The 16,026-nt window shown below is 46.4% G+C and overlaps 1 protein-coding gene across 1 annotated transcript in view; it reads left to right on the plus strand.

The window, feature by feature from the left end:
• Positions 1 to 14,283, plus strand: part of LOC126416535 (bursicon-like) — a 31,082-nt gene extending 16,799 nt beyond the window's left edge. Inside the window, exons 4-5 of the mRNA XM_050084282.1 lie at positions 6,745 to 6,870; positions 14,084 to 14,283. Of these exons, the coding sequence (XP_049940239.1) occupies positions 6,745 to 6,870; positions 14,084 to 14,218 (261 nt within the window). The 3' untranslated portion in view covers positions 14,219 to 14,283. The remainder of the gene's footprint in view (positions 1 to 6,744; positions 6,871 to 14,083) is intronic.
• The last annotated feature ends 1,743 nt before the right edge of the window (positions 14,284 to 16,026 follow it).

The raw sequence follows: 16,026 nt of genomic DNA on the forward strand, positions 1-16,026 counted from the left end.
GCATTTGTGGTCAAGTGTAAATCTGGGAAGATTGTGTATGGAGGTGCGTTTGCACAGGAGCGTTATTGACTCCCATGTAAATTGTTTGGTTGTCTGCTTCTGCACAATTCGCGCCTTTATTTAGTTGAGAGAAGATTTAGTGTGGATTGTGCATCTAGCATGTGGAAGACACGTTTGCCTGTTCTCTAGACATGGGAAACACCTTAGTTGGCTTGTAAATTATAGGGATGAATTGGAACCTGCTACATCACCAACATCGGTATTCGAGAGTGGAAATTCAGTTTCCTCTATTTGTTTGTAGTTATTCAGTGGTTTACAGCATGCTGCAACTCTCTAAAGTTTGGGGTTTGTAGAGAAATAATTTCCAGTCTATACCTTGGGAATTATGTTGCGCTAGCGATCGGTAGGACGCTGCCTAGTGCTTAATATAGAGAAGTGCCGCAAAAATGGTATAATATTATGGCAAACCATGCGAAAATACATGTGTTCTTATAATCCTCGAGTCTGGAGATGTGCATAGAAGAGTGAACAGGCAAGGAAGCAGGTTCGGATCAGAAACAGTAACGCGTTTGTGCCGAGGGTGACGATCCCAAATTTGTAGAACAGTTCTGAGTGCGACTTCGGTCTGCTGAGGGTGCTCTGATGTAAAAAGGATTATGTTGTATGGCGCAGGATATGGATTGCATGTTTATTACATCGGCACAGTACGCGGTGATATATTGCTGGGATGGAGATCGGTTTCACACTCTAATGTTCAGGCTCTTGTCCTCAGTGGGAGAGCAGTGTAATTGAGTAAGAGTCTTTCCGTATGTGACGATATGTATGGCACTTTGCGAGGTGTAGTTGGCGGTGCAATATGGTGATCAGTGTAAAATAGTTTATTGCCACTGAATGTGACGTCTGTAAAAAGAAAGGAATGGCTGACGGTGCTTCCCTAGCGCTGAGACACATCGCGACATATAGCTGTGGTGAATGTAGGCATACCATAATTTTTTCAGATGCTGTACAGATATAAAAGATAACTGCACTGTTTGTGCAAAATGTGTATATATCATATTGTTAAGTTACTGTGGCTTATGTTGTGACATGACTAGAAAAGGTGAGTGTGTGTCCTGTAATGAGGGATGTATAGAAATAGATAACCGCGAGGGTATGAGCGAGATTTTTTACGTGGAAAATTATGCACTCTATAGATATGAATATTCATTCCTGAACTACGACCGTCAAGTGCAGAAATTAGGTGTACATCGATCAGTGTCAGACTGTTGTGTCAATCATAATGATATTTAAATGTTGTTAGATTGGTAAATACACTCCTGGAAATTGAAATAAGAACACCGTGAATTCATTGTCCCAGGAAGGGGAAACTTTATTGACACATTGCTGGGGTCAGATACATCACATGATCACACTGACAGAACCACAGGCACATAGACACAGGCAACAGAGCATGCACAATGTCGGCACTAGTGCAGTGTATATCCACCTTTCGCAGCAATGCAGGCTGCTATTCTCCCATGGAGACGATCGTAGAGATGCTGGATGTAGTCCTGTGGAACGGCTTGCCATGCCATTTCCACCTGGCGCCTCAGTTGGACCAGCGTTCGTGCTGGACATGCAGACCGCGTGAGACGACGCTTCATCCAGTCCCAAACATGCTCAATGGGGGACAGATCCGGAGATCTTGCTGGCCTGGGTAGTTGACGTACACCTTCTAGAGCACGTTGGGTGGCACGGGATACATGCGGACGTGCATTGTCCTGTTGGAACATCAAGTTCCCTTGCCGGTCTAGGAATGGTAGAACGATGGGTTCGATGACGGTTTGGATGTACCGTGCACTATTCAGTGTCCCCTCGACGATCACCAGTGGTGTACGGCCAGTGTAGGAGATCGCTCCCCACACCATGATGCCGGGTGTTGGCCCTGTGTGCCTCGGTCGTATGCAGTCCTTATTGTGGCGCTCACCTGCACGGCGCCAATCACGCATACGACCATCATTGGCACCAAGGCAGAAGCGACTCTCATCGCTGAAGACGACACGTCTCCATTCGTCCCTCCATTCACGCCTGTCGCGACACCACTGGAGGCGGGCTGCACAATGTTGGGGCGTGAGCAGAAGACGGCCTAACGGTGTGTGGGACCGTAGCCCAGCTTCATGGAGACGGTTGCGAATGGTCCTCGCCGATACCCCAGGAGCAACAGTGTCCCTAATTTGCTGGGAAGTGGCGGTGCGGTCCCCTACGGCACTGCGTAGGATCCTACGGTCTTGGCGTGCATCCGTGCGTCGCTGCGGTCCGGTCCCAGGTCGACGGGCACGTGCACCTTCCGCCGACCACTGGCGACAACATCGATGTACTGTGGAGACCTCACGCCCCACGTGTTGAGCAATTCGGCGGTACGTCCACCCGGCCTCCCGGATGCCCACTATATGCCCTCGCTCAAAGTCCGTCAACTGCACATACGGTTCACGTCCACGCTGTCGCGGCATGCTACCAGTGTTAAAGACTGCGATGGAACTCCGTATGCCACGGCAAACTGGCTGACACTGACGGCGGCGGTGCACAAATGCTGCGCAGCTAGCGCCATTCGACGGCCAACACCGCGGTTCCTGGTGTGTCCGCTGTGCCGTGCGTGTGATCATTGCTTGTACAGCCCTCTCGCAGTGTCCGGAGCAAGTATGGTGGGTCTGACACACCGGTGTCAATGTGTTCTTTTTTCCATTTCCAGGAGTGTATGTTCGTGGCTTTCGATAGTCTTGTGAGTCTAGTATGTATGTATTTGATGATCAGTAAGCGAGTTTTGTGGGTTTAACTGTGAGTGCAATTTAGCAATCTGTGGAAAATAATTTTAGTGCTGAAAGTCTCCTCTGAAGAAAACTATGGTGAACAGTGCTCCCACTGGAACCGTACTGCAGGTATACTGTGATCGCAACAGCAACGTTAAAAAACATACAAGCGCACGGTCCGGACTGCTGGTTGTGTGTCGCTGCTTCATGATTGCGGGCAGCTGTGCGTGACTTTGCAGCTGACGGTCGCGTCCCTTCACTGCTAGCCTCCAGTGCGGTGCAGTGGACAGGGGGCTGCGGATGGTGCTTGCACGTGTCTGTTGGATTATTTTGCGATCAGGTCTGTAGGCCGTGCTATGTGTTATCTGGACAGTTTACGAGTTGATTTCGTGTTCTCCGCAGTCACTCCTGGGACTCCGTGTCTTGTCTTATTTCAAGCTCGCATCAAAGACTGTGCGCCCGTGCTTCCACTGCCATGTAAGCTGAAAGTGTTGCAAGGACGGACAGTTAATGTGTTCACTTATATGGAACTGACGCGTCGGAACACGTACCGCAAGATTCTGACTTCCGTATTGACATTTGCCGCGTCACAAACTATACCAGTAATGACCACGAGTGTGACTAGGGCCTCCCGTCGGGTAGATCGTTCGCCGGGTGCAAGTCTTTCGACTTGACGACACTTGGGCGACTTGCGCGTAGATGGGGATGAACTAATGATGATTAGGACAACTCAACAACCAGTTCAAATGGTTCAACTGGCTCTAAGCACTAAGGGGCTTAACATTTGAGGTCTTCAGTCCCCTAGAACTTAGAACTACTTAAACCTAACTAACCTAAGGACAACACACACATCCGTGCCCGAGACAGGATTCGAACCTGCGACCGTAGCAGGAGCGCGGTTCCAGACTGAAGCGCCTAGAACCACTCGTCCACATCGGCTGGAGCTCAACACCCAGTCCCTGAGAGGAGAAAATCTCCGACCCAGCCGGGAATCTAACTCGGGCCCTTAGGATTACCATTACGTCGCGATGACTACTCAGCTATCGTTGGCGGTCACCAACACCTAATAGAGGATACGGACGAAGCTAGTTACTATGATTTAAGCACATATAATTCGACAAACACTTCCTGGTATGAAAGACTAAAAGTAAAACAGATATCGGTTTGTACTTTACACATAGCTTACCTTTCAGAATATCTACTTCTGTAATAGAAAACAAATGATAAAATTTCAGCTTCGACGCTATTTTTTTTCGAACTATAAATGTCAGCATCTAAAAAATGTTTTCTTATCGTTGTTTTTGTTTCTTCGCGGAAAAGTAATGGTAAGTGGGCTGTAGCCGTGTGGGAGGCATCCTGCTGGCGGCGGTGGGACGGGGCAGTCGTGCCCGGCGGACCAGTGGCGAGGAGGCGAGGGCCGCAGCACGGGCCCCGGTGCAGCACGCACACCAAACGTAAACAACGGGCAATGCTTATTGGCCACCCCCCTCCCTCCCGCCCTTCTTCCCTCCCTCTCTCTCTCTGACACACACACAAACAGTATGAATGACACTCTTTCATGCAATTAGTGTCCGTAATTACAATAACACGATACGACACATGTGACTTCTCCTTCTAAATAACCACTAGAGAGTGAATCCTTTAAATTGTTATATTCGCATTTCACAATGAAAAAGATTTGTTTTTATTATTTTTAAATTGTCAGATGATTATTATTATATAAAAATTAAGTAACTAATTATTATAGACTTTAAATTATTTCTTTTCATTAATCGCATTTGCAACGCATGATGGTTCATGCTGAAGAAACAATACTCCTTTGGCAAGTAGATGATACCTCCAGTTTTTTATGCTTTATATCTCCCATAATGCTGCCCATTGTTGATCTTTGGCGGGTTAGCCTAGTCAAAGAAAACAGATCACATGCGACAAATGCCAAAGAAAGGTAAACTTGTTTTCAGTTAATACTCTATGCAAGGGCCATAGCTTCTTAGCACAGACAAACCATCCAGACCTGTTGAGTCTATCGTCACATCTACGTACACACATACTGAGCAAACAACTGTGAAGTGCATGGCAAAGGTACTTCCCATTGTACCAGATAGTAGGTCTCCTTCCGAAACCCTTCACGTGTGGAGGGACGCAAGAATTATTGTGTAAAGGTCTCCGTGTGTGGTGCAGTCTGTCTGGTGACTCTGGGAGCAGTATGCAGGGGGTTTTACTTTATGCCTACATTCCCCATGTAATAGCAGTTCGCCGGCCTCAGTGGCTGAGCGGTTCTAGGCGCTACAGTCTGGAACCGCGCGACCGCTACCGTCGCAGCTTCGAATCCTGCCTCGGGCATGGATGTGTGTGATGTCCTTAGGTTAGTTAGGTTTAAGTAGTTGTAAGTTCTAGGGGACTGATGACCTTAGAAGTTAAGTCGCATGGTGCTTAGAGTCATTTGAACCATTTAATAGCAGTTCTTGGCACTACAATGGTGTGCAGAACTTAAGGACGAGAGTCACGTTTGCATAATGTGTGACCGCTAAGTAACGCAGCTCCGCGAAACTTGGATCGTACATAGAAAGCACTGCTACGGTGTAGTACAGTGCAGTACAGCAGACAGGGTAACCGAAAGAAATGCGCAATGAAACGAGCAGGAAGGGGACCTGTATTGAAAGACAGTTCGTACACTGAGGTCAACGCGAGTTGTGGTGATTGGCTGAACATTACGGAAGGTGGGACACGGTTCTCATTAGAGTGTCTCATGACCGCGGGAAGCGCTGCACGCCCCGCGCCGGGCTGCCCGGGTGCGGCGCGGCCTTCCACTGCTGCGCCAGCGCCGCTCACAGCTGCTGCACGCTGCAACACGGGCTCGATGCGAGCGAGCTCAGCACTCGTCGGATACCTCTTCCTTCTGAGAACTCTTACTCCTGGGCTGTTCAGTGAGATCTCGTACTGTCATCTGTAAAAATTAAGTCAGAGACGAATGCATCCCTGAAGAAAGCCACACGGGGAAGGAGTAGAGTCCCGGAATGACAGTGACCAGCGAGTGTACCGTGTTCAGAGTTTCGGAGGTCAGAACGGCCGTGCAACATTATGATCCTCACACCGTAACACTTCGACCACCGAAACGATTACGTTTGACAGTGCTCCCCGGTGCATCACATAGCCTCATATGGAGAGAGGTGAGAACACAAAATTCAAATGGCTCCAAGCACTATGGGACTTAACATCTGAGGTCATCAGTCCCCTAGACTTAGAACTACTTAAACCTAACTAACCTAAGGACATCAAACACATCCATGCCCGAGGCAGGATTCGAACCTGCAACCGTTGCAGCAGCGCGATTCCCGACTGAAGTGCCTAGAACCGCTAGGCCACAACGGCCGGGGGTGCGAACACACAATGCAGTCAGGTACATTCACAGAGCTACGCTAGTCGGCAGTGACACATTACGCAATAGTTGCTTCCCTCCTTAACTTGTACACGCCAGGTTTTGAGGCATATTTCGTGTCTGTCTTCGAGCAGCTGCCAGTTTGCGTCCTTCAGCGTTTGAATGGCTCTCTCTCTCTTTGATCAAAAAAATCTGTAAACAGTATTAGCTGTTATTTGTATTTAGTACGGGCAACGAACAATATTCGAGGACGATATGACTGCTTTGCAAGCGTTCTTATTTGTAGAGTGATTGCTTTTCCCCAGTATCCTGCCACCTGCCGTACCTAAGGCTGAGCCTACGTGATCGTCTGAGGTTGCCCCCACCTCATTCCATAACTCCATCTGAGAAAAAGTCGTGTGTCCTCCCACTACGAAATTGTCATTCCAATCGAGAATTTCGCTCGATTAAGTGGAGCCATTGTCAATGGGCTTCGGTGTGGTTCTGATGGAAATCGAGAAATATTGCATAAAATCGCGACGATTGTTATAAGCTGCGTCGACTGAGTGTGCTGCTGACGGCCGGCGCGTGTGCCCGCAGGTGTCGGGGTCCAAGATCTGGCAGATGGAGCGGTCGTGCATGTGCTGCCAGGAGAGCGGCGAGCGCGAGGCCAGCGTCTCACTCTTCTGCCCCAAGGCCAAGCCCGGCGAGCGCAAGTTCCGCAAGGTAGGTAGCGCGGCTGCGCGGCTGCGCGGCTGCCCGGCTGCCCGCCGACCCCACGCACCACAGCACCGGCCCGACGCGCTGGCCAGCCGGTAGGGCGGCGGCAGCAGATTTCTCAAGTCCTGCAAGGTTCGAGCGCCACCACCGACGTCTCCTCTGCCACTCAAGCTGATTGTGCAACGCTGGCCCAGTCCGGTGCAGAGGGAGGGAGGGAACTTCCACGTCCGAAATGTCTGGGATCTCCAGGGAGAAAGCGAAGCTTTGATAATGGTGATGACGTCAATGATGGTGGTGATGATGATGATGATGATGATGATCATGATGGTACTGAGGACGAGGTGGAGGAGGACATTATTTTCCAAGTCCTGCAAGGTAAATACCACTTGTCTCATCCCTCATGCTGGGGTCAATTGCGAGCACACGACACGAACACGATCCCAGTGCGGTGGAAGGCCATCTTGCACATCCAGTAGAACTGTAATCCTCCTGTGTAAAGAGAAGGGGACCAGTTTACGTGTTTTGCAGGTGGTACATCAAAAGTTTTGGCTGGTTTCGTTGTCTAGGGGCTGGGATACACAGTTGCCGCATTACGTGCCAAATACTGCTGAGTCTACAGTATAAATACACACATGAATCGAATGGTCAACAATTGCGAATTTTGAATGTAACATAGAAATTTATAAATGGAAGATTGCGACTAAATAAAATCTGCGGGTACTATTTTAACGACTTTAAATGATGAGTACGATAGCAGAACTACCTTTAAGAATGCCATTTGTTACCGTAAAGCACTTATTGCTGTCGATGGTCCAGCAATTAAATAAAATATAAATTGAATAACAAGGAAATAATAGATTCCTACTTCACGTAATTAGTTATGAGCAACATAGATCGTGAGATAATCACTTCTAAACGCATACTACGTCTTCACTGCAGAAGCCACGGAAATCTCACAAGTGCACAAGTCGTCACTGCGAAATATCTCTATCCCCCGCGACCACGTGCAGAACTGCTCCACTCTCCAAGTGTCTCCTGTGACCAGCCGTCACGCCTTCCTGTCCAGCACTCTCTCGTGCCCTGCGCCACCCGATGCTCCTCCCCCACTTCCATACAGTCTCTCCGTTGACTTCGGTAGTCGGCAACTGTAGTAACGAGCGCTGTGAGTGGCTAAAGAATTCCCGGCATGTCTCCAAGTCAACGCACACTCACAAACATATTGAAACCACATACGAAATTCTGGATTTACATTTAAATAACTTGAAATTAAATAAATATTCCTACGGCTGCACAATAAACACGCTCTAACACACATTATTAAATACATAAACAAATCAAATAAACATATATCAAAGGAACAGAAACAAAAGTAGGCCAGTAGCCTAATGTCTCTGTGCTTCCTAAAACACAGTAAAAATTTGACCAATTTCTTCATGAGTAGTATACATCGGATATAAACAAAGACATAGACGAAAAAATATAAGCATCCTGCTACCGTTTCTTCGTGTCCTGGCGCGATCGATAGTAATCGGCCACTTTGACCTCCAATTACTCATGTACTATTCAAGTTACATAGGCATGTAATTCACACCAATTTAGGTTTACACTAATAGCTCTCTAAAGACATGTCGATCGACAAAATCGGATGAACCGTTCAGATTTTGGAAATTCGTTGCTCGGTGTTACTTGTATAATTTAGAGTCAGATACTAAACTTTAAACTAATAAAGATATTGAAAATCCGATTACACCATCAGAATCGTCGTGCAAATGATGGTAATGTACATGTTTCTTTTTAAGGTACCATGATTCCTCTGGCTATTATTAATTTTTACATGAACTGTGAAATATCTGCCATTATGATTTCACAAAGTCCGCCGTCTTTGGCACTCCCGGCATACAAATCCCCATCACCAGCACAACGCCCACTCCTCGACACAGCGTCAACACGGAGTCCCCGGCCTGGACCACGCGCTGGGGCTGCCCCTCTTCCTCCAGCTAACAGTTCGGCTCCACGCGGTTGCTGACAAGCGGCGGCCTGTGCGACCACGCCAACTCCGAACTCAGAATATTTTCAGGGCGCCACAACTCGCCCGTCACCGCACAGCCTGTTCCCATGTACCCTTTGTGAAAACTCGTGACACTTCTGTTTGGAAATCAGAGGTGGAAACACCAGACACCGTGGAAAACCTGAGTAGGACCTGCAACTATGATCGGATACCTTATTGGTTAAGGTGGCTGTCTGCAATAAGCAGAGAATCTTGGTTCTGTAGAACACTGGTTTTGTACAGTTTTTCAGTTTCACTACATAGTGAGTCTTCAATTTAGTTTGTCTCCGGAATATTTGTCCTTTAATGTTTTGCGGTATTTCATTTCATATTCAAATTGGTATGAGCAAGAAACACCAATTTCTGTCTTTTGCCTTGTATTTTAATTAATTCTGTTTTGTCGAGCAAAAAATACACACATAGTAATCAATACCTTGCTAAACTATAGGTACTGATACTTTTATTCCCATATTATCGAAATATTGATTCAGTTTTAGGTGCTGGCACTAATACCAAATATTGCATTTGTATCGATTATTTTTTCCGAATATTATTTCACATTTTGGTATTCATTCACTATGTATACTTTTCTTCCAGTGTTATCCACACACAATACATAAGACAGCAGTGATAGCTTTTATTAATATCAAAAAGATTCGTTAGTTTAAGGGGTTTCACACCAAATACTATATTATTGCTAATCTTTTCCTTATATGAGTGAGACACCAGTGTGTTGCTATCAATCAGAATTATTGTGTCCGCAGATCGTGGTTTTGCGGTAGCGTTCTCACTTCCCGCGCATGGGGTCCCGGGTTCGATTCCCGGCGGGGTTAGGGATTTTCTCTGCCTCGTGATGACTGGATGTCGTGCGTTCTTCATCATCATTTCATCATTATTGACTGGCAAGTCCCTGCATGGGGCCTCCCGGCCAACAATACCATACGATCATTTCAGAATTATTGTATCGTTTTTTCTGATATCACTTAGGTGTCGTACAAGTTAACATGATGAAGTCAATATCAAATAGCGTACCGTATCGGTATCAACACCTTTGTCCCATTATTACCAAGGTTACTGATACAATTTTTGGTCTCACACAATTGTGTCAGTATCGTAATCTTTTTTCACTCTCTAGATGTTGTCCGACTCTAGCTCTAGATGTCGATATCAAATAACAATATGAGTCCCACTACCATCAAGGTATCGACACCTTGATAATACCTTTCTCCTGTGCCTCTGGGACAGAAATATTTAATCTTCCAATCTGTCAGTTCTTAGCCGTACAGCCGACTAGAAGGCGACTCGGTGACAAGAGGGTCAGCACAGCAACACGACTCGTGTCTGAGAATAAATGGAAGTAAATGCCGATCCAGTAAATTATAAATCACCTGTTGAACCGCCAAGCAGATAAGACACAGTATGAACGTGAAACGACTAACGTCCTTTAACTGCAGCTGAGAAAGCTCGTCCCGGATGGTCGCGTCCTCTGCCAGTCACCCTCCCGCGGCCTCCTTGGCCACTCCGTCGGCCCCTGCACGTCTGCTGAGCTGTCCGATGCTCCGTCCTGTGACAGCGCAGTTTGTTGCGCTGTGCAATAAAGTTCACCCACCTGTCGGTGGATTCTTGACTCTGTGTGTCAGCTGTAAGAAAAAATAGTTCCACTATACGTGCCGACAGGGAGCAAAAATGATTTCAAGTTTCACTTCTGACTAACTACCAAAAGAGTACGTCATTGAACGAGAAGACCGATACATTACTACTTCGATGTACAAACATACGCTGTCGAGCCCTACCTACATACAGTTTGCCATACGACTTCCGCACGTCCAACACTTTCAGTCTCAAGCAATCAGTTTAAGGTTTTCACCCTAACTTGACATTGAACAGACACACGGATTTCTATAGTTAGAACGCTCGTACAATGTCTGGCAATGTTCATTTAGAACTATGAGTTCTCGTTTAAAATTGCACTGTACGCCACACGGAATTTTAATTATTCGAAATAATGTCACATCTCGAATTTGACGAATCGTCATTTGTGGTTTTATTAATCTCCTAAAATCTTACAATTACTCATAATTAGGACATTTTTGCACAGTTGAGGGCAACATATCCGATCACAAGAGCTCAGCACTTATCCTTCCGACTCCAGATCTCTGATCCAATCACAAGCCTAGTGTGAGCAAAGATCGTTGACTCCCGATTGGCTGAATCCCAAGGTTTAATCAACACCGTTCCACGATCTCTTTCTCGAACCGATCACGTTCCCAAAACACTATAGACACAGTTATTAAATAATATGTTTCAGATAAACAAATCAAAGTAAGGCAAAGTAAGTCAAAGGTCCCGAGTTCGAGTCTCGGTCGGGCACACAGTTTTAATCTGCCAGGAAGTTTCATATCAGCGCACACTCCGCTGCAGAGTGAAAATCTCATTCTGAAAGTAAATTAGTTCCATCTTTAAATGCCTGAACTACTGAAGTACATTTCATAATTTAAAACTACCGTAAATTCACTTCTTATAATTCACCATTTCCGCGATGCATGTGACCTTCAGATGCAGCACGGACCCACATTCTCAAGCTCTTCTGTGCTGAGTTACTTATTCGTGCAGTCCGAAAGACTGACAGGCAACACACATTCCACATTTAGTCCTTCCCTCACTCAGACAATAAAAAAATGAAACTGTCATTATTTAATATTAATCATAATTTCTGTAAATCTTAAAATTATTACCTAAAATCTACAGAAAACAATTCGAATGGCTAGACACATAGTAAAACTTCCTCATTGACTTTTACCGAATACAATGAGAGAAAAACGAACGCAGCAACGTGAAGCAGTTGTGCAACATAGACGAAAGTTGCCGTGCACGTTGCTTCATACGCGAGATGACGTCTGTTCAAATTTCGTGCCGGTGGCACGAGAGTGGCGCTAGTAGAGCCACTGCGAGGATGCAAATCAGGTTTGTTTGAAATGCGCCCTAGCTGTAGCGGTCGTCGAGATTGAACGCGGTGAGTCGATGTTAGTCGAGTCACCTTCAGAGGTGACAAAAAGGCCATTATCAGCACCTCGCTGAGTTTGAACGAGGCCGTGTAACAGGGCTACAGGGAGCCGGGTGTTCCTTGCGCCACAGTGCAGAGTGGCTCGGCAGGAATGCACGCAGTGAACACGACCGCCGGCAGCGGTGGCCACGGGAACGTAGGCTGCTGTCGTGCATCTGCAGCAGCAGCCAGCACCACACTGACAAGACCAACTCTCACAAATCGGTTAACTCGAGGACAGCTCTGAGACACACGCCCTGAAGGGTGCACTCCACTGACGCCAAACCGCCGCCGTTTGCGACTTCAGGGATGGGTCTGCCTTTATTTCCAGATAAAAGCAGCCGGCTCAGTCCGGTGCCGGTGGAAGCCGCGCGTCGGTCAGCAGGAGGCAGGTCGAGGGCCTGCAGCCAGCCCGCCTGAGTGGAGTCACGGGCTGGGCAGCGCTCCGGTGTGCCAGCAGGCCGATCTCCTTGTTATGCCACACACCACGGTCGCAAATTCGTTCTGCAGCCATTGGTGAACAGCATTCCACGGGCTGTTCTCCAACCGGATAACGTAGCCCACATAACGCTGTTGTACCCGACATGCTTTGCAGCGTGCCGACATGTTGCCAGGGCCCGTTCCGTCGCCAGAACTGTCTCCAGTTGAGCACAACGGGACATCATCGGACGACAACTCCAACGTCATCCACAACGAGCATTAACCATTCCTGCACTGACAGACCGAGTGCAGCAGACATACAATTCCCATCTCACAAGCTGACATCCGGCACCTGTACGGCACAATGCATACACGTCTGCATGCTTGCATTCAACATTCTGGCGTTTACACGGGTCGGTAATGTCACAGCATACACATTTGCAATGACTTACCTCAAACTTCCACTAACCTGTAACTTTGCATCCTTAATCACTTAAATATTACCTAGACGAAAGTGTTCCGAAAATTACATTACACTAATTATTTTTTGGTTTTGCGATATTTTTTCTCATCAGTGTACATTCGAACTCTGAATTCTGTGTTTAATGCTGTCCGTATAAGGCTGAAATTAACACCACAAACAACCCTATAACGTCCAAAACCAGTAGACAATCATTCATTTCCTACTCCGTGATATTTTGGAGAGAAGAACTAAGTTGTTCATCAATAATTTATCTGTACTATCCGACCAAAATATGAATTGTCATCGATTTAACTTAGGACCACTTTCGGTTTGAAAATTACAGCATTGAGGGCTTCTTCTTTTATACTGCTACCACAGATGCATCTCCAAATGATGATGGAAAGCAGTATTCAGCGGGAAAACTTGAAGAACTACCATTCTAGCGGTTGTTTTCTACGTGTAGTATTCTATCAGTTCATTAATGTTTCTTTCCATTACGATCGAGGTAGCAGTACTATTTTAGACTTAATATCAAATATTGTATCTATTGAAATTTCTGTGAGACTGTTGACGTTTTGTACAATTTCAGGTGTTGGTATCGTATCAATATATTTTTCCGTTTCATCAATGTGTCCTACAGTTTTAGATAGTATTGATGTGTTTTCCGACGACATCAAGGAATCATTCGATTGAACATGTTTCTGTCAGTACAAAATATTGTATTGCATTGAAATCCTTGTTTCACTTTAATTAGCTATTAAGACGATATTGGTATCAATGTCTAACATAAATATCAGTATTTTCATGACATTACTGAAGTATTTTACAATTTATGATCTTGATATTCACCCCAAATGTTGCACTGGTATTACTATTCTTTTACTGATATTATCGAGACCTTTAGATGTCGATATCAGATACCGCATCATTAGCGACACCTCTCTTGAAATATTATTGGGGTATTTACACTACTGTGAGAGGTGATACGAATAACTGTTATCAGAACCTACCTTTTTTGCATTACTAAGGTACCGACACAATTTCAGACATTGGTCCGATACCAAATATTATGTACCCATATCTTTGTTCCTATATCCGAGCTGTGGGTACAATTTTAGGCGTCGGTATTGGTAGTAAGACCCGTGTCAAGCCTGGTGTCGGTGGCCACACTGCCCCCTCCTACAGTCCCAGAGCCCCCCACCCCTCACGACGTGAGCTGTGACGCCCGCCGTTTGTTGTCCCGCAGGTGTCGACCAAGGCGCCGCTGGAGTGCATGTGCCGGCCGTGCACCGGCGTCGAGGAGTCGGCCGTCATCCCGCAGGAGATGGCCGGCTACCCGGACGACGGGCCGCTCGCCGCGCACTTCCGCAAGTCGCAGTAGGGCGCCGCGCCGCGCCGCGCCGCACTCCGCCCTCTCTGTACCGCTCATTTTCCTAATAAACTGACTTGCACTCTCAACACCGACCGCTGCTCATTTACCCACTCCTGTCCGTGCGTCAGCAATGCAGGTGGAGCACCACAGTAGCGAGTTCCCAGACACGCAGCTGTTGCCGCCTGCGCTCACTCGGTGTCTGGTGGAACACGCCTCCAGTAAATAGCCGCGGCGCATCGGTCCATCTTCACAGTTCACAGTTCACACCCGCGGCTGATCTAGCAGCAGTCACATCCTAGACACCGAGGTGCGCACAGGGTTTCGTACCTCGAACTGACGCTACCCCCTCGGACGGACATCCGAGTTTTACTCTTCTGGACAGGCAGGCGGTCTCGTGTGACGGCCGCAGGGGGCTCCAGCCTGACGCTGGACAGCGGCTGCGGCGCCTCCGAGCGGGCAGGAGCAGCTGCCCGAACATCAAAACTCACTTCCTTCGTTTAGTGTACCTGTCTCATTCCCCAAGCATCGCCTGAATTAGGCTACAGTCCGTTATCCTTCGTTCATCTTTGTTCATTTTTATCTTATAACCTCTTTTCGTCTCATTATCTCTCACATTAAGATGATCTTTCAACTCCTTTCCTGTCTCTGACATAATTACAATCTTTAGTCAACCTCAACAGCTTCATTGCTTCTCCTGAGAATATTATTTCCTCCTCCAGATGTGTCCTCGGCTACCTTCAGTGTACCGACAAATGGACACGGGGACCACTGCCCAGTCAACAATTCTTATAAATGCGGACTGATTTTTGTACAAATTGTTCATAATTCCTTCGCTCTGTGTATTTTGCCCCTCAGAGCCCACAGGTCTGAATGTGCAAACACAAATACCCAGAAAAAGTAGTTTATAAAAAACTTAAGGTTTTACGTTTGCACCAGGTTATCACTTTCCTACTATTACGAAAAAATCAACTACCGTTAATTATCTGAAAGCAGTCGCAAGTTTGATGAAACAACTCATCACAGCATCGGTATAAATATAATTTACCCACTTGCTCAGAGAACATTTTATCTAAACTGAAATGCTTATATCATCACAGGTAGTCAGCTACGTACATAGTACTGAGGACCAACACTTCAGGCGCTGAGACCATAAGGCCCTAACGCACACCATCAACAATTTTCATACTGTATTATATATGCGTACTCCTGACATTTGTTAATTTTATGGTGACCCAGCTTTATCTTTATCTGTAGGCTCATATTGTATATATGAACATTCGTGAAAGCTATATCATCGACTACTCGGACATTCATTTTCATATTGGCCCAAAGCACAAAGCATAATTATGTTCCTCTGCACTGCTAAATTGATATCCAGGATTGCCAACATAATTTAGTTTGTATATCATGTAAGTGTTAGCAGTTCTTCGTAGTCAGAAGTATAGCGTCAGTATTATCTCAATCTCAAGACACAGATTTCGCTTAATGAACGTTATAACGAGGTTCAAAAATGGCTCTGAGCACTATGGGACTTAACATCTGAGGTCATTAGTCCCCTAGAACTTAGAACTACTTAAACCTAACTAACCTAAGGACATCACACACATCCATGCCCGAGGCAGGATTCGAACCTGCGACCGTAGCGGTCGCTCGGTTCCAGACTGTAGCGCCTAGAACCGCTCGGCCACTTTCTAACGAGGATCATGAAATGTTGGAATAGCTCATAATTCTGTGTATGATACATTTACATTGAAGCGCCAAAGAAACTCCTACGGATATGCATATTCAAAAACAGAGATATGAAAACATTCAGAATA

Source organism: Schistocerca serialis, chromosome 8, assembly GCF_023864345.2.
Source record: "Schistocerca serialis cubense isolate TAMUIC-IGC-003099 chromosome 8, iqSchSeri2.2, whole genome shotgun sequence".
NCBI classification, from domain to species: domain Eukaryota; kingdom Metazoa; phylum Arthropoda; class Insecta; order Orthoptera; family Acrididae; genus Schistocerca; species Schistocerca serialis.